Below are 27826 nucleotides of genomic sequence, written 5' to 3'. Positions count from 1 at the left end.
CGTAGGGTTGAGTTTTCCTGTCTCTTGTGGAGCGACAGTAGGAAGCCGCCATCCTCCAGCCCTTCCCCTCGATGCTCAGCGGAGGCGTGGCTTACACCCGCCAGTCCCAACATGGCCGAGCCGAGGGGATCCGTGCTGCCTCTGCTCCTGCTGGCGGCCGTCGCGTGCATCCACCTAGCGATCTGCCCTTACACCAAAGTGGAAGAGAGCTTCAACCTGCAGGCGACGCACGATCTGCTATACCACGGGCGGCAGCTGCAGCAGGTGAGCCCCGCATCGGTGGAGCGGAGCGGCTGACCTGTCGCCGAGGCCGTTCGCTTACTTTTGAGTCGGTGTTTTTATGTCTTGCAGTACGATCACCACGAGTTCCCCGGCGTGGTCCCGAGGACCTTCGTGGGACCGCTCGTCCTGGCCGGGTTCGCAGCCCCCGCTGTCTGGACGCTGTCGGCGCTGCGAGCGTCCAAGTGCCACTCTCAGCTCGCAGGTACGGGAAGGGGGGGGGGGATAGGGGAGGGTGGTATTATAACCGGAAAGAGATGCAAAGTTCATTCCACTTCTGGCTGTAAGAATCCTTTCTTTTTTTCCCCCTTTACGTATGCTAAGGAAATAAACCGCTGACTTTTAATGTTATTTAGTGATCGCAATTCTGATAAACGAGCAAAAATGTGGCTAAACTGTCATACTAGTTTATAAGTTTGGGGATGACTGCAAATGTATAGTAACCACTTTACCTCAGGTCAATCGAGTAGGTGGTTCCAGTCCTGATTTTATTCGATTGCCTGCATGATGGAGACAAATCTGTGCATGGTAAGGGACAAATTAGATTGGAGCAGCCTATTTGACTGACCTGGGGGGTAAAGGCGTTAATAATTATTGGCTGTCATTTACTATGTTATATATGTTTCTATGAAACAAATCTGGATGAGTTTTGATGTTCAGGCATAGAAAATCACTTTTGGAAGATAGATATATCCTCAGTAGCTATATGTTTTCTGCACAGGCTGATATAGAAAAATGGCCAAATTAGACCTGGATATTTGATGCTGGGCCATGGAAGTTAATGCAGGTGCCGGAGCAGATATTCAGTCCTGGCACGTATGTACCTAACCAGATAAGAGATTGGACTAGATTTTGTGCAGTCCTTTGGCTCGGTAAGGTATGCGGACACTAGCCATATTCAGTCCTGAAACCCACATATCTCCCAGCTCCAGCAAGACTACACTCCAGACCACCCTCACAATAATTAAACTGCCTGGTTAAGTACTTCTGAATAATCCCTTCTGACCCCTCTGCTCATAGTTTTAAGTATAGAACTGACCTAAGTTGGTTACTACACCTATAGAGAGTGATCAAAATAGGGACCCCCAAGTCCTGCTTAAGCTAAGTGCAAATTGCATATACCATACTATACAGTGACTTTCAAGTATATCAGCAAGAAATATCTATGTGAAATTCTTCGAAACAGAGCTAAACATCATCTCTTAGAGTTAGTGATCAAAGTTTTTATAAAATATCAATGACTGGAAGGTGAACTTTTCACCCAAGAGAGGTTTTTCAGCCTTCCTTATAGAGTTTCAATATCTCTGAGTGTTTTTATAAACCTATTTTGATCACTCTCCATAGGTGTAGTAACCAACTTAGGTCAGTTCTATAATTTGATTTTGTTGACTTTTTCTGACCTTACGCTTCTAGTTAATATCCCTGAATATACTACAGTAAATTTACATAGTTTTAAGTAGGCAGAAAGCTTTTATTTAAACTGCTTTGAATATCTGTTTCTATGTATCTGTCATAATCACAGTGGCGTAGTAAGGGGGGGGGTGGACCACCTTAGGTGCTGTCTTGGTGGGGGTGCCGGCACCTCTTCACCATATACTCGCACCCTCCCTTCCCTCCGTATCTCTTTAAAATCTTTGCCAGCGTGAGCAACTACTCTAGTCTGCTGCTTGTGTCAGCCTGCTCCCCCTGAAATCACTTCCAGTTCGCAGGGCCAGGAAGTGACATCAGAGAGAAAGCCAATACCTATGCGAGCAGCAGGCTGGAGAAGCTGCTTGTGGTGGTGAAGATTTAAAGAGGTACAGGTGTAGGAAGGGAGGGCACGAGTGGAGTGGGAGCGGGGAGGGTGCGGGGGTGCCTCCTACCCTCACTACACCACTGCATAGTCATGGTATAATGTAATTATACTGTTCCTGTCTTTTCTTTTAATATCTCTGCATGAAAGTCAGAGGTGTCCTGGGCCTTTGTGTCATCTATGCACTATGGAAGTTACAGAAAGAAGTTAGAAAGCAGTTTGGATCAGCAGTTGCACTACTATTCTGTTTAATAAGTGCAACTCAATTCCACCTCATGTTCTATTGCTCTCGAACACTTCCTAATGTGTTTGCTCTTCCTGTTGGTAAGTATTTGCTCTACACGGTAAAGTGTTCATGTTATTTTGCTAATTTCTCTTCATGCCTGTAGTGAATAATGTTTCGTAAAAGGGAACTGCCCACAATGCCAGAAATTTTAATTGTTTTTTTTTTTATAAAGAAAAGTTATGCTTATTTTTAGAAAAGTTATACTTATTTTGCACAGTATGGTTTGGTTAGTGCAGTTACCCTTTGGGTTTAACTGCTGCTTCGTCTTTGTGGCCCATTTCCTGGCCTGTAAGAAGCCACAGCCTCCACCTAGTGCTATCCCACAGTTTGTGCATCTGTGTGCACTGTATGAGTTAATAGGTTGGCAAAGTTCAAACAACGGCACTGGGAAATTCTTTGTAACCACATAAAGGTAGTATATTAAATCCCATCCCTTCCTAGTAAATAACAGATTTACAGCAAGGGAAAAGATGACAATGATACAGGTGTCAAGAAAAATTATTCCAAAAAGCACAGCACTGCTTATTCTAATACTCTTCAACAGAACAATTTCACTTGATCCTTAGGACCGTCAGAGGTGACACTCTCAAAAATATTGCCAATGGGAGTTATTTTCACCACATCTCTTCATTAGTCCAAAAAAATAAATTTATAAATATATGTGCTTCATTCTTTATTTTTCATGCATTGCAACTTTCCAATTGTAATATATTGTAATCTTTTATAAAAGCCAATCACTAATGACTAATGAAGAGATCAAGTGACATTGTTCTGTTGAAGAGTATTAGAATAAGCAGTGTTGTGCTTTTTGCTTTATTGGTGCTTATTCCTAAGGTTTTGTAAATAGAGTGCCTAGTGATATCTGTTTGAAGAAAAAGTATTGGACAGATCTGGTGCTTGGAGGCAGTGCTGTGCAGAGAGACCTGGGTTTGAGTCTTGGATCTGGTGGCTGCAGATGCTGCAAATGTAGCAGTCACAGTTGTCATGCAACGGTGACATCTCTTGGCCAGGGTTCTAGAAGTTACCTTAGTGTGTGGCCCGTGGCTGAAACCTGCTGCAACAAGGATTCGGCTAAGTGATATAAAATATGGGACAGATCCCTGGATAATTGTGAATCAAGGTTTATAGTACCAGATCCCCTCTGTAATTTTGATTGAACCTTAGAAACCAAAAGGATCAAGAGGTCAACAATAGCACATTGCTACTAATCATTTCTATATCACTCCTAGACATATATAGTGCTTTACATATTTATTTATTTAAAAATTTATATACCACATGTTAACTATGCGGTTTACAAACTACAAAACAAAAATAAAGAGGAACTGGAGAAAAATATCCAGCTCAATGAATTGCTAATCTCAAGTATATGTTCTGGGAAAAATTGCTCAAAAGCTTGACCATTAGTAGCTCTGAACTTCTATACTTAATCAATCAATTCAATAGAACATAAGAACTGCCGTTGCTGGGTCAGACCAGTGGTCCATCGTGCCCAGCAGTCCGCTCATGCGGCAGCCCTTAGGTCAAAGACCAGTGCTCTAAATGAGTCCAGCCTCACCTGCTTATGTTCCAGTTTAGCAAGAACTTGTCCAACTTTGTCTTGAATCCTTGGAGGGTGTTTTCCCCTATAACAGACTCCGGAAGAGCGTTCCAGTTGTCTACCACTCTCTGGGTCAGGGGTAGGCAATTCCGGTCCTCGAGAGCCAGAGCCAGGTCAGGTTTTCAGGATATCCACAATGAATATGTATGAGATGGATTTGCATGCACTGACTCCTTGAGATGCAAATCTATCTCAGGCATATTTATTATGGATATCCAGAAAACCTGACCTGGCTCCGGCTCTCGAGGACCGGAATTGTCTACCCCTGCTCTGGGTGAAGAAGAACTTCCTTATGTTTGCACAGAATCTATCCCCTTTCAGCTTTAGAGATTGCCGTCTCGTTCTCCCTACCTTGGAGAGGGTGAACAATCTGCCTTTATCTACTAAGTCTATTCCCTTCAGTATCTTGAATGTTTCGATCATGTCCCCTCTCAGTCTCCTCTTTTCAAGGGAGAAGAGACTCAGTTTCTCCAATCTCTCACTGTACGGCAACTCCTCCAGCACTTTAACCATCTTAGTCGCTGTTCTCTGGACCCTTTCAAGTAGTGCTGGGGAAAAACGTCTCAGAAGCTGCAGGGCAATAGAAACATAGAGTATGATGGCAGAAGAGGGCCGGCGGCCCAACAAGTCTGCCCACTCAAGAACCCTCCCTCCCTGGAGTACCCATCTTTTATGCATAACTCTGTAGCACCCCCACCTGTTTGTCCCATCGACTTTTGAAGTCGAGCACGCTACTGGCTTCGACCACCTGGCATGGAAGTTTATTCCATCGATCAATCACTCGTTCGGTGAAGAAGTATTTCCTGGTGTCACCATGAAATCTTCCCCCCTTAAGTTTAGCGGATGCCCTCTTGTTGCCGTGGGATCTGTAAGAAAAAAATATTTCTTCCTCCACTTCAATGCGACCTGTGATGTATTTGAATGTTTCTATCATGCCCCCCCTTTCTCTGCGCTCCTCGAGAGAATATAAATGCAGTCTGGTCAGACGTTCTTAATATGGGATGTCTTTAAGTCCTGAGACCATCCTAGTGGCCATTCTCTGTATCGACTCCATTCTCTTCACATCTCATTAGCTCCCCTCCAGCAGGCTCAAATAGCTCATTAGCTCCCCTCCAACATTCTATCTTTGGCGAAACAACCCCTCAGATGTAGCTTAATACATTTTTATGATTCAAAAACAGCAAGCAACACGTATCTTTGTTTCAACTGGAATGAAAACTTCACAACATGATGCAAGCTTTAGTGCAACTTCCTCCCAGAATAAATAAATAGCCGATGATGGCCAACATTTCGCGATTCAAAGATCATTTCTTCAGGGCTCTGCAGTGTTTTGAGACACTGAGAGTCTATGGTAGGGATCTCAAAGTCCCTCCTTGAGGGCCGCAATCTGGTCGGGTTTTCAGGATTTCCCCAATGAAAGCAGTGCATGCACATAGATCTCATGCATATTCATTGGGGAAATCCTGTAAATCCGACTGGATTGTGGCCCTAAAGGGAGGGACTTTGAGACCCTTTGTCTACGGGGAGTCACTCCAGCCCATCTTAACCATCCCAGTCATCAAAACCCTCCCCAGCCCGTCCTCAACTCAATGTTCATATACGGGACACAGGCCATGTAAGCCTTCCCAGTACTGGCCTTAGTTCCTTTAATGTATATCCATTGTTTTCTGATTAGAGATCCTCTGTGTTCATCCCACGTTTGTTTGAACTCTTTCACCGTTTTCTTCTCCACCACCTCCCTCGGGAGCGCATCAACCACCCTCTTCTATAACCAAAAAAGAGAAAGATAGCAAAAAAGATTAAAAAAACAACCCAAAAACCAGTTATTATGCTCCAATCCTAACATGCTCCAATCCTATCAAGCACAATTGACATCTTACCTTCTAGACTCAATTTCATACTATTTTCTGATCTAAGATAACTTCTGGGTTGATAGATTTCAAAGAACTCCTGTAATACCTTTGGGGAAACATGATATCTGATGAATGGTTGAAAGAATCTTAAAGTGCACCCTTTGCTGCATGGGTAACCAATACAATTGTTTCACCAATGGAGTTATATGTGACGTCCTTGGAACCCCTGTGATTAATCTAGTGGCAGAATTAATCAGCATCTGTAATGCCCTCATTTTCCCTTTAGCAACTCCCAGGTAGAGTGAATTACAATAATCCACATTATATGCAGGTCTTTCTCTCTCCCTAATGGGCTCACAGTCTAAGGAGTTTATTTTGTTATTGTTTTTTGTACCCAAGGCAATTGGAGGGTTAAGTGACTTACAAGCAGCTGCAGTGGGAATCAAACCCAGTTCACCAGAATCAAAGCCTGTTGCACTAGCTATTAGGCTACTCCTCCACTCCATTTTCTGAGGGATCTGTTTACACCATGAAAACAATATTTTTTTCATTTATTGTTTGATGACAGTGAGTCATATATAAATCATGGATTGCAAAGGAGTCCTTTTGAGTGCATACAATCTTCATTTGCGTCCCACATTTTGTAGGTCGGAACTTGAGCAATGAAATGTTTGCAGAATTCTGGAAGCCCAATGTTTGATCAGAAAAACTTTTTTTACCTTCCCCCCCCCCAAAAAAAAAAAGACTCTTCTTTTTATTGGTATTTTTGTGTAGTGCTGGTTTTGGTGTTCAGGACAGTATTCATACTTTTTTCCTTTATTCCTCCCTCTCAGTTTTGTTGGCATTCACAGCTTGGATTCAGCAAGACCACGGCCGGTTCATTTGGCTCTCGGCTTTCGCCATCATTATCTTCAGATCAGAACTTTGCCTATTCCTGGGACTCATGTTGTTGGTGTCCCTGACAAACAGTAGACTATCTGTTTTGAAAATGCTGTACTACGCAGTTCCTGCAGGAATTGCTTGCTTGGGTAAGTTCCTTTTTAATGAATGTGCCTCTTGAGAATGCCATTTGATCTGATAATTACTTGCCACATTTTGACTGCATCAGTTTTCATATTCTTGAACAACAAAGAAGGCCAATAGCCAACACACTTGAGTGGAGATGATGTAGCAGTTTGAGCTTTAATTTCAAATACTATAACAAACAAATCCCTCCCCCCCCCCCGCTGTCCACGCTGCAAATGGTCATAAAAGTACATTTCCCCCTTAAGAATTTAGAAACTCAGAACTTCACTGATAATAGTAATTTTTTTTGTTCCTTTTACAAAAATTATTCATGAATATTTCAGAATTCAAATTGAATACTAGATGGGTTATTTTTTTTAATCTTAAGTTTGTTTTTGTTTTGGTCATTTTTTAATTATGTATTTTTGTAATCTGCCTTGTTTAAAGGTGGAATATAAATAATAAACTATAGTAACTATATGTAACACATGCACAACATCTGTATCCATCAAAAAAAGAAAAAATATGGCACACAATAAAGATTAGGCAGATTAGGCAGTAAAGAAGACAACGCTGCGGCAAAAAAGGCATAAAAGAACATCCAAACAAATGCAAATAGGCACCATACCTATATAAAGAAAGGGCTCCAAGAAAATAACGCAGGTATGGAGGCAACAGCGACTATTAAAACAAAACAAAGGAGAGGTAAAAAATTTACCAAAAGGTCCGATGCGCCGAGAAGACTCCTGGCCTCTCTCCCTCTCCTCCTCCAAGGCGAGTGAGGGTTTCTTAACACCACTCTTTATCAACCCCTCAGTACTTTTTAAATCTTTCAGTTTCTCACCAGCAGTTACTCACTGCTCTCACTGGCCTCGAGCCTTCCTTCTAACACAATATCCTGTTTGTGGGACCAGGAAGTTATGTCGGTGTGAAGACTCGGGGCCACTGCAAGCTGCAGGTATGAGCAGATATTGGTGAAGAACTGGAGGATTTAAAAGGTACTGAGGGATTGTGGGAGTGGAATTAAGAGACCGCTGATTGCCTAGGAGGGGGGGTTGGGGGTTCTTGGGCTTGAGTCCTTTCAAAATTGGGTGTCTGGCTACATCCCTGGAGCTGTGTGTGTTTTTCTCCAACTGTATCTAGTATGTACAAGCAAAAAAATTGACCCCCGAAGAGTCCACAGAGAAAAAAATCTAAGAAAAACCAAAGAAACACTGTGGAAACACGATGTTCCCGATATGGACTTTATTAAAATATCAACATAGCAATCCACATAGAAAACTTTCAGGACCCAGTCCGCTGGGAGCATTGGACCCAACACGGTCTGTGTTTCGACGCAATGTATTCCTCAGGGGTCCTATGAGTAATAGTGTAACAATGTAGTAATGTGTATAATTCAAAACAATATCTGTTTGGGTCCAACGCTCCCAGCAGACTGGGTCCTGAAAGTTTTCTATGTGGATTGCTATATTGATATTTTAATAAAGTCCATATCGGGAACATCGTGTTTCCACAGTGTTTCTTTGGTTTTTCTAGTATGTACACACACAATACTGCCGTGGTTTTTTTAATGGCTAAGGTAGCTAAGTTGCATTGCCTCTTTGGTTCACTACTATTTTTCAATACATGATCACAGCTGGTTTTGGTGAGCCTGTGAGTGATAAGGCAGCCCCTCGGAACATTTTCAGTCTTAGCCTTCTTTGTGAGCGTGAGCCCAAGTAGGAAGTTATACTTACATTGCAAAGCCGTAGTTCTGTGTGTTGGACCACTGTTACCATTGGTGTTACTGCTTATTGGTTTCATAGTGCTGCCGGTTGGATGCAGCACTGTATACAGTCCCTTTTCTCTAAAAGAAATCCCATTTCATTCTTCAGCTCTAACAGTCACAGTGGATTCTATATTTTGGAAGCGCCTCCTTTGGCCAGAGGGAGAAGTACTTTGGTACAATACGGTTCTGAATAAAAGTTCAAATTGGGGCGTATCCTTTTATTTATGTATCAAAATGCAATAGATAAAAGAAAACAAGATTTTTGATCGCTGGCATTAGAAAAGTATATGTTTTTGCAGGTTAAACCTATATAAGGGGTCCTTTTATTAAGGTGTGCTGATTTAGTGCGCACTAAATGCTAAGGCGCCCATAGAATATAATGGATGCCTTAGCGCAGGGATGTCCAACCTGCGGCCCCATGAAGTATTTTGTGCGGCCCCGGTCGAGGGCGATGCAGTGTTTTCCTCTGTTGCCTCTGGGTGTTTACCGTCTTGCCGGCTCCCTCCTCTGTCTTGCTGCAGCGTTGGCGCGTTTGTGCGGCCCCAGAAACATTTTTTTCGGCCAATGCGGCCCAGGGAAGCCAAAAGGTTGGTGTGTGGCGCAGTGGTTGGATCTACAGCCTCAGCACCCTGGGGTTGTGGGTTCAAACCCCGCGCTGCTCCTTGTGACCCTGGGCAAGTCATTTAATCCTCCATAGCCCCAGGTACGTTAGATAGATTGTGAGCCCACCGGGACAGAGAGGGAAAAATGCTTGAGTACCTGATTGTAAAAACCGCTTAGATAGCCTTGATAGGCGGTATATAAAATCCTAATAATAATAATAAACCTCTGCCTTAGCGTTTAACGCACCTTAATGAAAGGACCCCTAAAGGACTTACAGTATTAAAGGATTATTTATCCTTGCTTGACTGACCTGGCTAAACTTCACTTGTGTACTTGTAGTAGGCTTCCAACGGAATGATCCATGAAAAATTGAACATTCTTGTTCCATGGCAAATTAAAGGAATCTTTATAAGAAGGTGTTTATTAAAGGATTTTCTCGATAGAAATGAATTGTGGAAATCGCATATTAAATCTGATCCCAGTAAGGGTTTCTTGTAATTGAATCACAGGGCTTTTCACTCACTGTATGAATTTTTGAATAGGAAGGCAGTGGTAAATTAGTGTATGGATTGGATGTATTTGATTACTTTCGCATAACTTTTAGGAATAGCCATGATCCGCCCCTTTTCATATTCATATACTGCAACTGGTGCTTACTTTTTATAGAATTGCGCTGAGTTGTGTGCAAAACTTTTAAAATTTGTTCCAATTATCGTCAATTACAATAATTGTTGGCAATTATTGGTGCTGATTAAGCTAATTAATTAAGTTGTGCATGCACAACCTTCTGCACCATATACAGAACTGGAGGGTAAAAGTGCATTACTTATCTGAGAGATCAGTTTATCTTGAAAACAAATGTTTCCCAGTTAATTTTTGATGGCAGTGATTCTTACATAGATCATGGTTTGCAAAGGAGTCTTGAGTGCATACAATACTCCCTGCAACTTATATTGCATAGTTTGGAACTTGAGTTATGAAATACTTTCAGAATTATTTAAGGCTAATGCTTGACTAAAAAAAAACCAATTTCCTTAACCTCTTCTTTCCCTCCCAAGACCTCTCCTTTTTATTGGTACTTCTGCGTGGCACTACCTCGAGCTTTGGCGTTCAGTAGCATATTCATACCATTAGGTGCCAGAGATAAAAGGACATTGCTGTTACTTCTGCCAACACTGGGCTTTATTTTCTTGTATTCTTTCCTGCCTCATAAAGAGCTGCGGTTCATTATTTACACCTTCCCAATCTTAAATATTGTGGCTGCCAAAGGGTGTTCATTTGTGTAAGTACCAGGTACTGTTTCCTTTTAGTGCATTTTTCTTAATTAAGACTTATTGCTGCTCTTGATAGCTTTTTTCCTGCACTATTGCTATATTTAATTAGATATAAACCATTAAGGGCTTGTCCTACTCCAAGAAGTTTCACTGTAATCCTTTTATCTTAGATCTGCTTATTGAGCAAGAGAGCATAGACCAACAATAATTGAACATTGTTAACATAGGAGTCCTTTTACTAAGGCACGCTAACAGATTGAAGCCTGGATGCACTAAAAATGCTTGCTCAAGCCAAATGGGTTGCTGTGGGCCTAGTCATTGTCCGATTTAAAACGAAGATCAATTTTCCAATGACTTTGCATTCAAATTAGTTTTGCGGAGATCTGCTGTAATCCCACCGCAGCAGTCATTGAAAAGACAACTTTGACATATGCACAGAACCGGTAGGGAAAGCTTGAACAGCTGAGCTCAGGGGAAATCCCGAAGCAGCCTCCTGTCGCTCAGCTGTTTGTAGCAGGAATACTTTTTTTTTCCTTTTCTGTTTTAATGGGCACAGGTACTGTGCGTGTGTTACACACGCACAATACCTGTCTGGTTGTGACCTATTTCACTTTCAATAAAAACATGTTTAAAAAAAAAAAAAAAAGAAAGCCATGCCATGGCTTCCCCAACGAGGGCTGCGCCCCTGACTAAACTTCACTGATGCCACCCCCAAAAAGAGGCAGGAGGGATGCCCACAATCTTTGCAGGGGGAGGTTTAGCAGTGTGGTATGTCTGAGGGGACCACGATTGCAGGGGGAGGGTCAGGAGTGTGGAGGGATCCAGGTGGCTTAGGCAGGAGAGGGCATCCCTCTTGCTTCTCTTTTTTTTGTTCAGGGGCGTGGGGGGGCCATCATCGGGGGGCTAGCACAACCATTTTTTTTGATGGGGACAGATATTATGCATATGTAACACATGCACAACATCTGTATCCATCAAAAAAAGAAAAAATATGGCACACAATAAAGTGCAGATAGTGAAGGTTGCCCTGAATTGGTAGCATGGGGAGCGTGAGAACGGACTACTGGGCTTGATGGACCTTTGGTCTGACCCAGTAAGGCTATTCTTATGTTCTAAGGTTTATTTAATAAAATACTGCTAGATTTTTGCATAAAATATTTTTTTTTTATCATATGTTTCATTGCTGAGAATGAAAACATAAAAGTTATAACTATAATACTGAGAAAATGACTCCATTAAGCAAAAATAATAGCAAATTTTATGAAAAACTGAGCTTTCTGTAATCAGTGGCTTTGAGCGACCCCAGGATGGGCCTTAAAATTTGTAAAAAAATATATTTTCTGATCATGTATAATCAAATTCAAGGGATAAACTTCAAGATGCACAATTTTTCTAACTTTTAATTTTTTCTGGACAACCTTAATGTCCTGGTTGTGATATTTCTTTATTACCACCATCTTTTTTGATTCCTATAGATATTCAAAAGGGTTTAGGAAGCCAATATTCAGTAGCACTTAACCATTTACCCCCTCTTTTACTAAGGTGCGCTAACTGATTAGCGCGAGCTAATCGAATTACCGCATCTGTAGACTAACATGTACACGTTAGCGTGCTAACTGGCTATCGTCTAACTCGGGGATCTCAAAGTCCCTCCTTGAGGGCCGCAATCCAGTTGGGTTTTCAGGATTTCCCCAATGAATATGCATTGAAAGCAGTGCATGCACATAGATCTCATGCATATTCATTGGGGAAATCCTGAAAACCCAACTGGATTGCGCCCCTCAAGGAGGGACTTTGAGAACCCTGGTAACTGGATAAGCTGGGGGTGGAGTTAGGGCAGAGTGTCAACTTAGCCAGTTAATGGTGATTTTTTTACTCTGCTGTTTAAGTAACAACGTAAAGTTAAGGACAGCAAAATAGCTGTCCTAACTTAATATGCCATATTAACTGGCCACTGGTCTGAACATCTGTATCGGTGGACATACTTGGATATTCAGTGTCAGGAGCTGCACATTTGTCCAAGCACTGGGTTAGTTCAACCCATTACAATGTAAAATAAATAAAAACAATAACAGCCAAAAAATAAAATCCACCGCTAGGTTATTGGTTTGACAAAACTATTGTGGCAGTTTGCTGGACCTGAATAACTTTTTCTCCATTAAAAATGAATGACAATATTAGATTTTAATTTTAACATGAGTTTCAACTTGGTCCTCAGGCATACCTAGCTAGTCGGTTTTTCAGGATATCCACAGTGAATATGGATGAGATACCAAGGAAGCAAAGCTATGTAAATCTATCTGTTTTATTGGCAGGCTGAATAATTACCACAAATCCTGGGCATTTAAAGTAGGATCTCTGGGTGTGATTGTACATCTAATAGCTAATGCTGCATATTCCAGTGTTTCACTATACGTCTCGCATTTCAACTACCCAGGCGGAGTTGCAATGGCTGAACTGCACAAACTGGTCCATCGCTCCACAGGTTTGTAAAATTTGATTTAGAAAAGTGATGATGGAACATTTGAGCCTCAGGTGCAGTAAATTGTCAGTTACTAGCATGGTGGGTGTTATAAAACAGCAGTAGGCCCTAAGGAGTTAAATAAAACATAGTCTTTATATTTGCCTTTCATAAAAAAACAAATTCATGCTAGTCAATCTTTTTGGCTGCATCTGACTAGTATAAAAACCAAACGAAAGCAGTATGACCATCTCCTCTGAATACAGATGAGTTGAATGCCTGAACTTTAGCCATGTAAACAGTAGGAATCAACTTTATACTCATTTTAGTCCAAAAACATTTGCCCATAGCTTTCAGCTTAAAAGTGTTGCCATCTAAAGCTGTGTACAGTGTTGTACATTTTTTTAATTCATCATTCACACTTAAGTTAATTAATCAATTAGAAAACACTCTCTTAACCTTATTTAGCTAAGGACTCTACTTTATCAGACAATTTGAGAGAAAAAGAAGCTATTCTGGAATCTGCTTTCTGTTAGCAAGCAACAGCTAAGGTTTCCAGTATATTATTTATTAAAAATGTTTATTATGAAAAAAGATAATGCAAAGGAGAACCATATAGCAAACTGTGGAATCCACATCCAGGTATCAGTAATTTTACAATTGAAAGCATTATATTCCCCCTATTCCTGTTCATTTCCCTCCCTGTGCCTTCCACACTATCCCCTCCATGTTACCTACTTTTTCCCCTGAATAAGGTAAATCATACAAAGATAACTGTTTTTGCAAGAGGCCTTGGTTCTTATAACCCTTCGCTGATTTATAAGGGAGATGGGAAAACCCTCCCTTCCCCATCCTCCCAACTGCCCTCTTTGCTCATTACTAGGCAGCCCATGTGTGGATGATCTATATCAGTGGTCTCAAACTCATGGCCCAGGGGCCACATGCGGCTCGCCAGGTACTATTTTGAGGCCCTCGGTATGTTAATCATAATCACAAAAGTAAAAGAAAACAGTTTCTTGATCATATGTCTCTTAGCATTTTTTTGCTACTTCAGCTCGTCTGCGGTATTCTTTGCTTACATGTTTAAAGACAATAGACTATTTTCAGTCCAATTCTTTATATGTGAGGTTGCAAACCATTGGACCCCTGAGGAAGGCGTGTTCGCCGAAAAACGGACCGTTTAGGGTCCGGGTGGATTTTTATCACCATATTTTTTAGCATTGTACTTTTTAAATTGAATTTTCATGGTTTTATATGTCAGTGTTTAATAAATTATCTCCAGAACATCTGTATCCACAGTTTTTGTTTTTATCGGTGGATTGTTTTCACTGTGGATCATTGGGTCTCCCCATTTTTCTTTGTTGTTCTTTAGCTATAAATGACAATATTAGCCAAAAGGAAAGATTTATAAACTATAAAGAGTTTTACCTCATGCAAAATTGTCATTTCTTTAATAAGACATTAACTGGTTTTTTTTTCTGAAGCCCTCCAAGTACTTATAAATCCGAAATGTGGCCCTGCAAAAGGTTTGAGTTTGAGACCACTGCTCTATATGATAACACTATCAAGATAATATATTCAGTACCAGGCTTCTCGCTTTGGGGGACAAATCTTATTTGTAAGGCTCCCAAACCATCTAAAAGAGCTTCTTCCATTTCACCTGTGTGTATATATATATATATATATATATATATATATATATTTTTTTTTTTTTTTTAAATTTATTACAGATTACAAATTTATATAACAAATTCAGGAATATCCAATTACAACCAGCAACATAATCATTCAAAAGGAAATAAAATCAATCGGTGATCTAGTCCACATTATCTGGCTGACAGTGCGCTCCCTAAGCAAAATACATTTAATATAAGGAAATACAGCTAAGTAAGCAGAGTGTGGCTGCCTATATATTTATTAAAATCTATACAGGTTACTTTTGTTTGATTTAACAAGCTATGTAGGCTTATTCTTTGTTGTAGAATATTATATCCAGTGGCCTAGTGGTAGAGCTGTTGCCTCACCACCCTGATATTGTAGGATTGAATCCCAGCGCTGCTCCTTGTGACCCTGGGAAAGTAATTTAATTTTCCATTGCCCACTGCTTTGAATGTGTAACCACAAAAAGGCGGTATACAAGTCCCATTCCCTTTCCCCATTTTTTCACTAAGCAGTGTCCTCCTCCGTTTCAGTATCCAGTCCATTTTGAAGTAGCACTATAAGGGCAATTGCATAAAGGTCACCTAGATTAAGGCGCCAATTGCACACACTTGTTTGTAGAATAGGTGCACTTATGCGCATGAATGCGGTCACAAATAGGCATTTATGCAGTGTGTACTAGATGCTATTATGTAAAACTGGCGCACTAGTCGCGTGGTACGTAAGAAAATAGGCTGTACCATGGGCATTGCACCTAGCAATGAGCACAGTTCACTCTGCATTGATTACTATCAGATGCACGCACTGCAAGATGTATTTAGGTGCGCTAGCTTATGCCTGCCATTGACCCGGTGTAAGTTGTCACACTAAAGTTTCAGCACACCAAAGCGGACTTGTATTTCTATAATGGGTTAAAAAAAAAAAATTAGAACAAGTTCCTGGAGGAAAAATCCACAATCTGCTATTGAGACAGACATAGGGGAAGCCACTTGCTTGGCCTGGGATTGCTACCATTTGGGTTTCTGCCAGGTACTTGTGACCCGGATTGGCTGCTGTTGGACCACTGGTCTGACCCAGTATGGCTATTCTTATGTTCTTAGGGTTAGGCACACCTTAATGATGTTATAGAATTAGTGCTAAGCATGCTTCTTTGCTGCATTTTATAAAATTTTCCCCTATATACGTATCATTTCCTTACCTTGCCTAATTTAGACTCCCCTCTCTCCCTATACCTTCTGGCTCACTTATCATATTGGAATCCTTGACCAGAGAGCAGGGACCAGATACATTTGATATCCATGCACTCAAAGCTGGCCCTTATTACTCATTGTAGTACAGCTTAGGCTCCTTCTCCCTAGTGCAGGGTATGGAGAACCTTTCATATGCCGAACGGTTAGACAGGCTGGGGCTCTTTACCCTGGAGAAGCGGAGACTGAGAGGGGACATGATAGAAACTTATAAAATCATGAAAGGCATAGAGAAGGTGGAGAGGGACAGATTCTTTAGACTAGCAGGGACAACTAAAACAAGAGGTCATTCAGAAAAACTGAGAGGAGACAGATTAAAAACGAATGCAAGGAGGTTCTTCTTCACTCAGAGGGTGGTGGACACCTGGAACGCGCTTCCCGGAGAGGTAATAAGACAGAGTACAATTCTGGGGTTCAAAAAGGGACTGGATGACTTCCTGGAAGCGAAGGGGATAACAGGGTACAGATAGTGGTTTACCGTACAGGACATTGAGCGAATAGGGTATGGATATTTTAGGTTAGGTAGGGAACACTTTCAGGTCATGGACCTGGGGGGCCGCCGCGGGAGCGGACTGCCGGGCACGATGGACCCCTGGTCTGACCCGGCGGAGGCAACGCTTATGTTCTTATGTTCTTATTAAAGAAATGACAATTTTGCATGAGGTAAAACTCTTTATAGTTTATAAATCTTTTCTTTTGGCTGTCTTAATAATAATATTGTAATTTATAGCTAAAAAGACATATCAAGAAACTGTTTTATTTTACTTTTGTGATTATGATAAGCATACCGAGGGCCTCAAAATAGTACCTGGTGGGCCGCGGGTTTGTGACTAGAGAATGACACAGGGCTGTCCCCGTCCCCTTCACCGCGTCATCCCCGTCCCCGCAGCATCCACCCTTCCCTCTCGCCACCTCACCACCCTTCAACAGCCCAAGAATCTCCCTCCCTCCCCCTTACCTTCGCGGCGCTTTAGTAAAGAAACTTACTGAAACCGGCGAAGCCTGCCTGCAGTCACATGTGTGTGGGCGGAAGCTTCTCTGACGCAACCGGAAGTTGCATCAGAGGAAAAGCTTCCGCCCACACACACGCAGCTGCAGGCAGGCAGGCTTCCCCAGCTTCAGTAAGTTTCTTTACTAAAGCGCCGTGAAAGTAATGGGGAGGGAGGGAGATAGATTTGGCCGTAGGGAGGGAAGGGGCTGTGCGCGATAGGTGTCTGCGCGCCTTCCCTCCCTTGGAGCGGTGATTGGCCTTGTCCCCGTGCCCGCAGTGAGCACTTTCCCCCCCCCATCGTTTCAGCGGGTTACCTGCGGCTACACGCGGCTAGCCGCGAGTACCTGCCACCGTGTCATTCTCTATTTGACACCACTGCCCTAGTGGTTCCCAAACCTGTCCTAGGGGAATCTCAGCCACTCAGGTTTTCTGGATATTTACATTGAATATGCATGAGTGAAATTTGCATGCAGATCAGTTTCAAGACTAATCATTTCAGGTTTATCTGAAGATTAGGGTTTAGTAGGTTTAAAATGTAACCTTTGTAATAACAGTTTTTTTTGTAGATAGGAAGTCATGAAAAGATAGATAACTTTGTAAACTGTATCATGCTTCCAGACTCTCATGTTCTGGCAGTAGGTGGGTTATGATAGATATAATACTTTTCTTAAACAGATGTGTCTCTGCATATTGATGTGGCTGCTGCACAGACTGGAGTGTCCCGTTTTCTAGAAATCAACCCAAACTGGAAGTATGTTTTTTGACATTTCTTTTTCTTACAACTTTTTTCTTGAATGGTTGAGTTTGAGGCATAGAAATTTAGAACAATGACAAGTTGTAGAATGAACTATGACACCTTCATGAAGTCCGTGCAACATGAGGGTTTGAAAACCAGTCACAAATATATTAAGCTCATCTTTGCTTGTTGCATTCCCCCATCCCTTTTCTTTTTTTTTGTACATACGGTTGGGCTATGAATCTGGGAAACCAGGGTTCAAATCTCATTTCTTCTACTGATTTTCCTTGTGACCTTGGATGAATCCCTTCACTTTGCATTACCTCTGGTACAACTTTATAACTTGTAACACATTTGGACAGGAAAATAACTTATGACCTGAATATGCAACTCATCTTGGATTTGGAAAAGGCAAGGACAGGCAGTCCCTGTTTTACGCACATCTGACTTATGAGTGCGGGTCCTGTTCTACCTTTGGTGTCCCAATGCGCTCTTCTCCCTCACTTCTGAGTTCCAACATGCCCTTCTCTCTCCCTCCCTCCATTCTGTGCCCCAAGTACGTGCCTCTCCATCAGGTGTTTACCTTCTGGCTGGCTCCCTCCTCCTTCCAGCCGCAGTCATTTCTCTGCACAAAGCTGCTGGTTGCGGCTCCTACGCACGTCCCAAGGCTGAGCCGGAAGCCTTCCTTCTGTCGTCGGAGGAGCTGGTGGTGGGAGAGGAGATGATGTTTTTCCCCAGCTAGTAATGAGGGTTGACTATGTAGCAGATGCTCTTTATGACATACGACGGGATGCTGAAGAGTCCAACCAACCAACTTCCTAAATTTTGAGTGTTATTCTGCCACTGTAGCTGAAAAGAGTGTTATCTTATTTATGATTTACATTGATTTACATTGTTTCAGATCATTGATTGAACCATAACCACGTCATTCTCTTCTTGGTTGGACTGGGAACTTTTCAGCACCCCCTTCGTAATCAGATTCATGAGCAAAGTTTCTGCTTATGCTATCTCCACTCATAGAATGTTCTGGATCAATGGACAAAAAGAAAGAAGATTTACATAATGAAAAGCAGAGATTGATTGAAAATAGAACAATATATTGTGGTATTCAGCCTATGCCTGCTAGGTCTGTCCCCAAAGCAATGCACAAACCAGAATCAGATACACTAGAAACGATACACTTTAAACCTCAAACTGATAATTTTGAGGAGCTTTCTTCTGTGGCCTCTAGAGGGAGCAGGAGAGTAGATTTGCCTGTTTCACAGCACACAAACAGCTCTAGCTTGGTTCCCAGCAGTCACCTGCAAGCTGAAACTAGAACCAGTAGGAAAGACTTTTCAACTGAGGGTTTGGGGCATGGCTGCAGGCTTTTATTCCAGAGAGCAAAACAGCAAGAGAGGTAGAGAAAAAAGGGGGAGCAGCAAAGAAGGCAGGAATGATCAAGGCTGAGAGTTCTGGATAGTAGTGAGCAGCCAGAATGTATGGAGCTGGTAGAGGCTGGTTCAGAGCAACCAAATCCAGTGCCCCAGGATTTTCAAGCCTTGGAGCTGGAGTCGTATCCTGAACTACCTATTGGGGCCCTGCCAATGGAAGTCACTAAAGGCAAGTGAACTAAACTGCCTAATTTGAACTGGATATTTTTTGGATAAGCTTGCTGTAGGTTTTGCTGAGTAATCCTGAGAAAGGTATGGTGCTTGGTGGCACCTGATTGAACTTTAAAAGAATTGTTTTTTTTCAGGGGGTGGGGGTCTTTTTTCCCTCTGTGTTGGGGAAGGGCAGTTAGTAGTCCCAGGAAGTAGGGACTGCTCTGTGTTTTTCTGTAGTGGGTTTGAGGGTATATCCTTTGCATAAAGACCATATAGAGCACACTCCCTGGCCAGCACGTCATATGCTGGAGCCTAGTGCTGTAGCACTAGTGACGGCTGAGTTAGTGACATCAGCCCAAGAAACCTTTTGAGATATCTAATAGTTGTGAACAATTGATCAGCTGGAGAACCTATGGCAGCTCTGAAAAGCCAGAACTGTGGGTTTTTAGCTTTAATTATTTCCCCAATATTGAGAAACCCAAAGAACTTTATTGGCTGGCAGTAATCCAGAGATGTTTGAAAATACAGTTTGTTTGTTTGTTTTTGTACACGGTGGACACTAGCAGGAGGACCATACTTTGTAGTTGGAGCATTCTGACAATATTGATTTTCCTTCTTCCAATGTGGAACTGTTTTAAACCAGCCTGCTTGCATAGGGTTAATGTTTTTGTTTTTTGGTGAATAAACTCAGACCTTACTTTATGAGATACATTTACCTGGTGCTGTGGTACTTCCTTTTGGTTGCCTATTTTTTCCTTATGTAGCCTGAAGCGGCTCACAAGAGTTTTCTCTTGTCACTGGTGCCCTAGGACCCATTGTTCTGAGGCTGCCGGTGACAATATGCTATGACTGGACAATAAGCTCTACGAGAGCGGCAAACACACCCCATTAGAGCTTTACATCTCTGAGCATATGGAAACCATATCAATTGATTGCTGGTTTTCAGTTTTTCCAAAAATGAGAGAAGATACGTTGTGTGCAATTTAAAAAGATGGATGCAAGGCACAAAATGAAGGAGAGAAAAACAGTCAATAGATAAGAGGGTACTGGAAATATAGTTAAAAGCACAGCAAAATAAAGTCACCAGACAACAAAGGTAGGGGAAATTATTTTATTTTAAATATAGAGATTGAAATGTGTCAGTTTTGGGAATTTATATCTGCTGTGTATATGAAAAATGAAAGGAAAAAATTGCATTACAATTAGTAAAGGGGGTGGGATCTGTAGCAGAGCTTGGGTGGGCCTAAGGCGGAGCTTGGGCGGTCTGTGGTTGGGGAATTCAGTTGATATTTGTTAGACTTAGGGGGTACTTAGCTTGAAGTAGTTGAGAAACACTGCTGTGGGCAATCAGTTGGCGCCAGTGCCTCTACTTCTCTCTGGCCCTCTTCCCTGCTGGCACCTCTACTGGTGTCTCGGGCCGGTATGGAGGGTCTCTGCACATGCGTGGACATCGACGTCATGATGTCATAATGGCAACGTCCGTGCATTTCCGGGTGCCTTGAACCGTGACCACTACCTTTAGTGTGCCCCGGCTTGAGAAAGTTTGAGAGACACTGCTCTAGGATGTTGGATGAGGGTATTCATTAATAAGTTATTTTCTCTTTTTCACTTTAATTATCGATTTTTATGTGAACCGAGTTGAGCTCCTTGTGGGAAGATGACAAGGTATATAAATTCAAGATTTAGATTAATGTTAGTGCTGGTTGCACTCAGATAGGTGGCTTGGTCCATTTGTTGTATATGATATGTTTTGATTAACATTGTTGATTATAACTTGTTGGAGAGCAGAACAGAAGTGTCTTGTTGGGGAAGTTCTCCATAACCCTCCTTCTTATGTCTCCTATTGTAGTGGTTTTTGACTGCTTTGGTAACAAACTGAAGAGATGCAGTACAGCCTACTGAGGAAAGAGGCAGAGCTGAAAAAATTGTAGATGATTCTTTCTGCACAGCTCATGGTTAGGGGAAGTTAACCCACTTGTCAGGACTCGTATGCCCTGTTACAAGAAAGATCATCAAGGTAAGAACCTAATCTTCCCCTTAATCCTTCTGATTTTATCACAGTCCAAACAATTTAGCGGTTCCAGTGGACTAGGCAGGCCGCATGTCAACCTTGTGCAGGTTCTCAGTTTCCAACCAACCTCAAATATGACTTGGACCTTCTGTTTAATCTTACCAAAAATAACCAAGAAGTGATAACTATAGCAGTGACATTATGCTGAATCCTAAGCTGCATTACTGTAGGTTGAAGGCTACATTATATAATACACACCACCCCAAAGCACAAAAATGTTTCTAGTGAAACAGAGCAATCCTCCTAGGAAGTAGGGGCTATAAATCTGCTTCTTTATGTCCTGGAAGATTCCTTTTGAAGTATTGAATAGTTTTCATCTTGGGATGTTGATTTCAATAGTAAAGGGCAGCAATTCTGTAAATTGTTAGCCAATGCAGTGCAGGAAGTGTTAATTCTATAACTGCATCAGGGTATCAAAAAAGAACACACTCGCACTATTCAAAATCGGTGGAATACTATGCTGAGTATAAAGTTTTATTTTTTTATTTTTTTTTAAGATATTTAGATCTGGACCTCTCTTATTCCTCCAGATACACCATCTGTCTTCTTAGGTCTTTAAGTGATCATTGTTATAATATACTGGTTCTTGCTTGGCTCAGTTAAGAGACTACTAGACACAGTACTTTTTTATTTTGTGGCCCAGCCTTTTGGAATTCATTACTCTTATCAATTCATGGTGCAATGTCTGAAAAAAAATTAAACTAGCCATTAAAACTTATCTTTTTCATCAGGCCTATGACACCAGGCCTATGGCTGGATAGGATGATGTTTGAATGCTTTACTATTGAAATTTGTAGCTCCTTTTTATGTGTTTGGGGTTTTTTTTAAAGCCTGTAATCCTGCTTTATCAGTTAAGAGGGTATAGTAAGTACCTAATAAGGCATAGAAGAGCATTGGTTAATCACATGTGCCTCTGATAGTATTCTGTAAGATGCACCCATATGTCCTGCCAATTCTCCTTGCCTAATCACCCTATAACCAATTGATAGACATTATGGAGTGGTCTAATATTCTTCTGCTATATGGTTTTCTTTAACACTATGGGCTCCTTTTACAAAGGTGCGCTAGCATTTTTAGCGCACACACCGTATTAGTGCGCGCTAACAAAAAAACTACCGCCTGCTCACGAGGCGGTAGCGGCTAGCGCATGCGGCATTTTAGCGCGCACTAAGCATGCGCTAAAACCGCTAGCACGCCTTTGTAAAAGGAGCCCTATGTTTGTAGCTGTGTTTCCATAAATATTTCGTAGGGAAAAGGTTACCTCAAGTGCTTGCGGCTAAATGATTTTACACCAAGTCTTGTCATACCAGCCTAATGCAAGCTATCATTGGTTCCTTCTATTATCCCTTTTATTTTAACTTATTGTGTATGCTATATTTTTTATCATTCATGTAATTAAAATTTTTTTAATCAAAACTACATATAGTGTCTCTATTTAATTCTTAATTATGTTATGTTAGTACTCCAGGGGCTGTCAAGCTATTTCTATTCAATATTGTACTTGGCTTTGGCTCCCCCGATAAGCTGGAAATATGATTGTCTTCCAGCTTAACCTGTGACGTAGCGTCCCTGTTTCACTCTATCTAGAGCTTTATCAGGAATACGTCCATGTAAGGCTGCTTTGCCCATATTAGGAGACTTTCTTTTCACCCGCTTCAACAATTGTGCACTTGCTCTGGAGGCTTGTTGTTCTCCCGGTACAAATCCAAAGTTACTCGCCAATTCTCCTCCCACGCACAAGGCCCCTTTTCAGTTGCATGCTGTGCCACTTACACATGAACTTACAGAATAACACTTTGGGCAATCGCATGTATAAGTGTCACCTATTTTTCAGTTATATAAGGTGTGCCTGCATTTAGGTATATATAGTTACTCTTTTAAGGAGCAAACCTGCCTCTTATTTGTGTTCATGTTCTTGCTCTCTGTGGTAATAAATGCTAAAGAAAACAGAATATTTTGTCTTTTCATAACAACACAGGACCAATAGTACGTTTTACTGTTTGTTTATTTTCAAATTTTGACTGTTTCCCCATTAGGTATGACAAAAAGGAAAACAATAAAGCTGGAGACCGAATGATGTTTGCGTATACACATATTCTTATGGAAATGGACATGAATCAGCTTTCACATTACAAAAAGACCCACAGGGTGTTGGCAAACATATCTGGTGTGAGCAGGTTTGGGTTCAACACTACTGCACTACCTCCCATTTATTTAAAGTTGGAAACAAAACTTGTTCTGTTGGAAAAACTTTGATTCCTTTTGATAGTATCTTCTTCTGTATATAGATTTTTTTGCTGATGTCCAAAATGGAACTGATACTTTGATAAAGCTCCAGAGAAAGCTAAAATCATGTCTGTGAACACTTTTTTATGTGTGTGTGTTCCCTAGTATGCTTTTTGGTCCATCCTATGCCTTTATTTTTTGTTAACTAGTAGCTTTCCCCTAAATAATGTCATAATAGAAAACTGGCATTGTCTCTGCCTATTTAGTCATCAAGAGTGAATGTTTACAAGTGCCAAAATTGGGCCTTGACCCCTTGAAATCTCTGATTTTCCAAACAGCCAAGCTATACACTTCTGACTAAATGTGAGCAAATATACCTAATGACATTCAGTGTGGATATATCCCTACTCTGTATTACATACAGTTGTTGATTGGGACAGACAATGGCAATGTTGAGTGAATTAAAGAAGATTCATGATTGCAGAGGTTAGTATACTGTAGTCGCATGCAGGAGGAAGAGTCAGAGACAATTTTGGGTACAAGAAACTGAGGAGTTGGAGTCACATGGGTGGTCCTGAACTTAAAAGATTTTTTAAATATAACTAGAATTATGCATGTGGATTGATATTTGATGGAAATATACACTAAGCAGTTCAGACATGAACTGCACACAAAATTGGAATCCAGCCTTTTATATGTAAGCTGCCAAATAAAGTTATGGCGGTTGATAATTGTGGCCTTGTCTACAAGCATCTGTATCCTATTCAACTTTAGTCTTCAGAGGGACATGCTGACATGTATTTCATCTTCTTTTTTTTTTCTGGCTCAATGAGCCTGTGTATAGTAGAAGTACCATATGTCTTCATTTGTTTGAGTGGGCGTAGGGGGTGGGCGGTGTGTTAAAACATCCAATTCACAAGAAAATAAAGTAGGAATTTGTAGAGCCAGATGTATGTACTTCCAGTACTCAAGGGCCACAAATGGGCTGGGGTTTCAGGAACCTCCAGTGAATTTGCAAACATCCTACCTCCATTGAATAAAAATAACAACATAGTAAATGATGGCAGATAAAGACCTGAATAGTCCATCCAGACTGCCCTGTAATCACAGGTGTTATAATTTCATGATTAAATTAAAATGTCTTTTCTTTGTTATTTCTGGGCTCAAGGTGTTCAGGCAAAATAACCTGTTGCCTTAAACTTTGTAAAAATTTTGACTCGTTTAATGGGGGAATTAATACACTGGTTGCCCCTGGAAGCAATAGTTCTGTTCACATTCTCGTCTTTGTTTTAAATCAATATTTGGGTTGGCCCCTACATATCTGGTCTCTCATTTTAAACTGAATTGTTCTAACAGGCCTACTCGTAGAATTCATATGTTCACTTATCCTACAATAAAGGCCTGTTGATATAAAAGATTCTTGGATAGAACTCTTGCTTTCCAGGCAGGTAAATTAAATGAATAGTTGGGTAATATCATTATGCATTCCTCATCCTACTTCAGTTTTAGAAAATTAATAAAAACAAAATTTATTTAATCGATTTGTAAGTTAAGTTTTTACTTTCACATTGTATGTACGTACTGATGATTTTATATTTGTGTTTTATTCCCTGATTGTCCAGCACTTCTTGTTGTGAACCGCCTCAAACTATTATGGCTTTGGCTGTATATAAGAATAAAATTATTATTATTATTACCAGCCACATTCCATGAGCCCAGTTTCAAGGACAGCCCCATTTAACATACCAATTCAAAACTGACCAGTTAGAGATTCTTGTAACGATGGGGAGTCTAGTGCCCAGCCTCTGCCAGACCCTTTCCCCTCTCCCAACACAAAACATACAGTGTAGCCCACAGAGCCCAGTACTGGATGGAGCCCCCATACCACAACAACTCACACACAACCCCATTACCAAACTGTTCAGCACATACCCAACAAACTTAACACCCCCCCACAAAAAAACAACCATGCACTGTCCACATTTTACCCAAACTTCCACATGACAACCCTCTTTCCTTACCACCCATCCAGGAAACAAAAACAGCGCCAACTTCCACCCACTATCCCACTCTTACTCCAGAAAATAGAAAATCACAGCTGAGCACACAGCACATCCCACACCTTCACAGCAAGTCGAAATCCCAAAGGAGAGACTGCACTAGAAAAGTCAGGTCACTGGAGCAGGGTCCACTACGACAGTTGAGAGTTCCATTGTAGTTTCCACCACAGAATCAAAAAACTGAGTTTGGCCATCATTAACAATTCTCAATTGCGCTGGATATGAGTGCAAACAATTTTCTTAGCAAACTGTGCCGAGCAAAGTGGCATAAAGGTCTTGTGCCTAGCTGACACGGAGGCTGAATAGTCCTGAAAGCATATATTCTTATTCTCATATCGCAACTACTTGCCTGTGCAGAGCTCTTGCAAAATTAAAGACTTAGGAACAAAGTTCAAAACCTTGAAAATTACCAAGCTGGGTACCTTCCACTCGGAAGGGACCATGATGAACAGCATGCTGTAATGATTGGGGATCCACTTCTAAAAAGCAATCAGCTCTCCATATGAAATCTGCTCCTGTTGATTCTGCATCAGATGAACTTGATCTTTCAGTGCACTCACTCGGACCTGAGTACCATTCAATTCCAGCCCCATGCTGTCCAACTGCTCATGTGCCGAATCAGTTTTGTCAAAGAACTGCTGTACCTGTTTGTCAAACTGGACAATTTTGTCAAAAAAATTGCTGGAGCTTTATATCAATTGCCTCCACCGCTGCCAAAATGTCCACAATGATTTCAGCCGTCCACATGGAACAGACAGAAGGACTAGGAGGGCCATGCTCCAGCGCAATCTTGGAATCCAAAGGCCTGCCCCGGTCTCTCTCCTTTCTGACTGATTTAGAGGCCATTAACCACGATTCTTCCGTCCAAAATTCGCTAAAGAAGGTGGCTGTAAGGTAAACTGCTACCCCACGGCAAAAAATATGTGTAGCAAGAATAGATGCAGCTGATAGCAATGATTTTAAGGGTAGCAGGGAAAGAGTTGATTAGCGTCCACTCATACCCATGATGTCACTGGAAGTCCAATAATAGTATTTTTAATAATAATAAAACAAAAGAAGGATACCCAAGGCAATACCTTTTTTATTAGACTATCTTAATACATCTGTTGGCATGTTTTTCAAAAGAAGAGCCATCTTCTTCAGGTCCGTTATGCATAAAGGATGACAAAAAACAGTAACGTAGTAACAGTAGCTAAAGCACATTCAAAATGCATGTAATAAATAGAAAGGAAGCTTTTTTTTTTTAACAAGCTTTCAAAGGCAGAGTCACTTCTGGTTGGTGAAGAACAAGATAATAATATCAAAATATATAATCAAGACACATGAAAAGCAGGAGTATGGTTAGAGAAGTGGGCTAAGAACTTGGGGGCGCCTGGTTCAAATCCTGCAACTCACAAATATAATAAAAAGGTTATATAGGCAATCCTCAATTTAAAAGACTAATGGGGAAAGTGTCTTAAGCCATCAAAATGTCTAAAAAAATTAAAATTTTCATATTTTGAAGTACAACACAATCGGTTTTCGTATTAAATACCACTGTACCTATTTTTTTAATTTTTTGTTTTGAAATTCTGCTTCTGAAATCTTAGCCATGACCGCAGAGAATAACTAATGTTGGCACAGTGGTAATACACACAGCTGCCTGCAGTTTGTTTTAAATCCAAAATCCCATTAAATTGAGGGTTGATTGTATCGGTAACTTATTAAGATGTGAATTTAATTATTTGAACTTTTTTTTTTTTTTTTTATATACACAGTGCTGGTTGGGTTCAATTATTTTTCTCTTGTTGCTTAGATGTGTAATGCATGCCCTGTCAGTTGAGTTCCTCCTCTGAGGCATGGGAGGCTGAGGAGCCATGAGAGACCAAACAGTGGCAGGAGGCTAAGAAGTTACAGGAGCAGAAAGTTATGAAAGCAGGGCTGTGGAGTCGCTAGATAAATCCTTCGACTCCGACTCCTCAGTTTATGGTACCCACGACTCCAACTCCAGGTACCCAAAATTGAATCCGACTCCACAGCCCTGTATGAAAGTGTGTCTGGAATAGCTCTGGTAGGGCAGGGCCTGACCCGAAGAGAGCTAATCCCTGGGCCAAGTTGCGGCCATTGGGGGGGCGGGGAGAAACAGCTTTGGTTGGGATAGAAGTGGCAACTGTTGGGGCCACTGCAAATGTTTATGTGTGCTAATAAAAATATATTCTTGTTTTATACTTGAGACATCCTGGCTCATGCTTTCCTGCAGTACATTACATTAATGGCTTATATTCCGCCTGTACCTTGCAGTTCTAAGCGGATTACATCAAAAAGATAACTGGACATTTCCAGGAAGAGG

At 41.2% G+C, this 27826-nt stretch overlaps 1 protein-coding gene across 3 annotated transcripts; it reads left to right on the top strand.

Annotated features, from left to right (window-relative positions):
- On the top strand, positions 1–27583 carry ALG12 (ALG12 alpha-1,6-mannosyltransferase). Of its 3 annotated transcripts, none has more exons than XM_033958269.1 (9): positions 4–264; positions 352–484; positions 2226–2395; positions 6644–6838; positions 8690–8793; positions 10245–10468; positions 12776–12945; positions 17494–17569; positions 23248–27583. In XM_033958269.1, exons 1-9 carry the CDS (start codon positions 72–74, stop codon positions 23465–23467), a joined length of 1485 nt encoding a protein of 494 aa, XP_033814160.1. In that variant the 5' UTR covers positions 4–71; the 3' UTR covers positions 23468–27583. The 3 variants fall into 3 exon arrangements, with proteins under 3 accessions (XP_033814162.1, XP_033814160.1, XP_033814161.1); XM_033958270.1 differs by having other exon boundaries at positions 6–264; positions 2222–2395; positions 23248–27582; XM_033958271.1 differs by lacking the exon at positions 17494–17569 and having other exon boundaries at positions 1–264; positions 23248–23436.
- The last annotated feature ends 243 nt before the right edge of the window (positions 27584–27826 follow it).

This window comes from Geotrypetes seraphini, chromosome 9, assembly GCF_902459505.1.
Source record: "Geotrypetes seraphini chromosome 9, aGeoSer1.1, whole genome shotgun sequence".
NCBI classification, from domain to species: Eukaryota; Metazoa; Chordata; class Amphibia; order Gymnophiona; family Dermophiidae; genus Geotrypetes; species Geotrypetes seraphini.
This window is presented reverse-complemented; position numbering and strand designations above follow the sequence as displayed.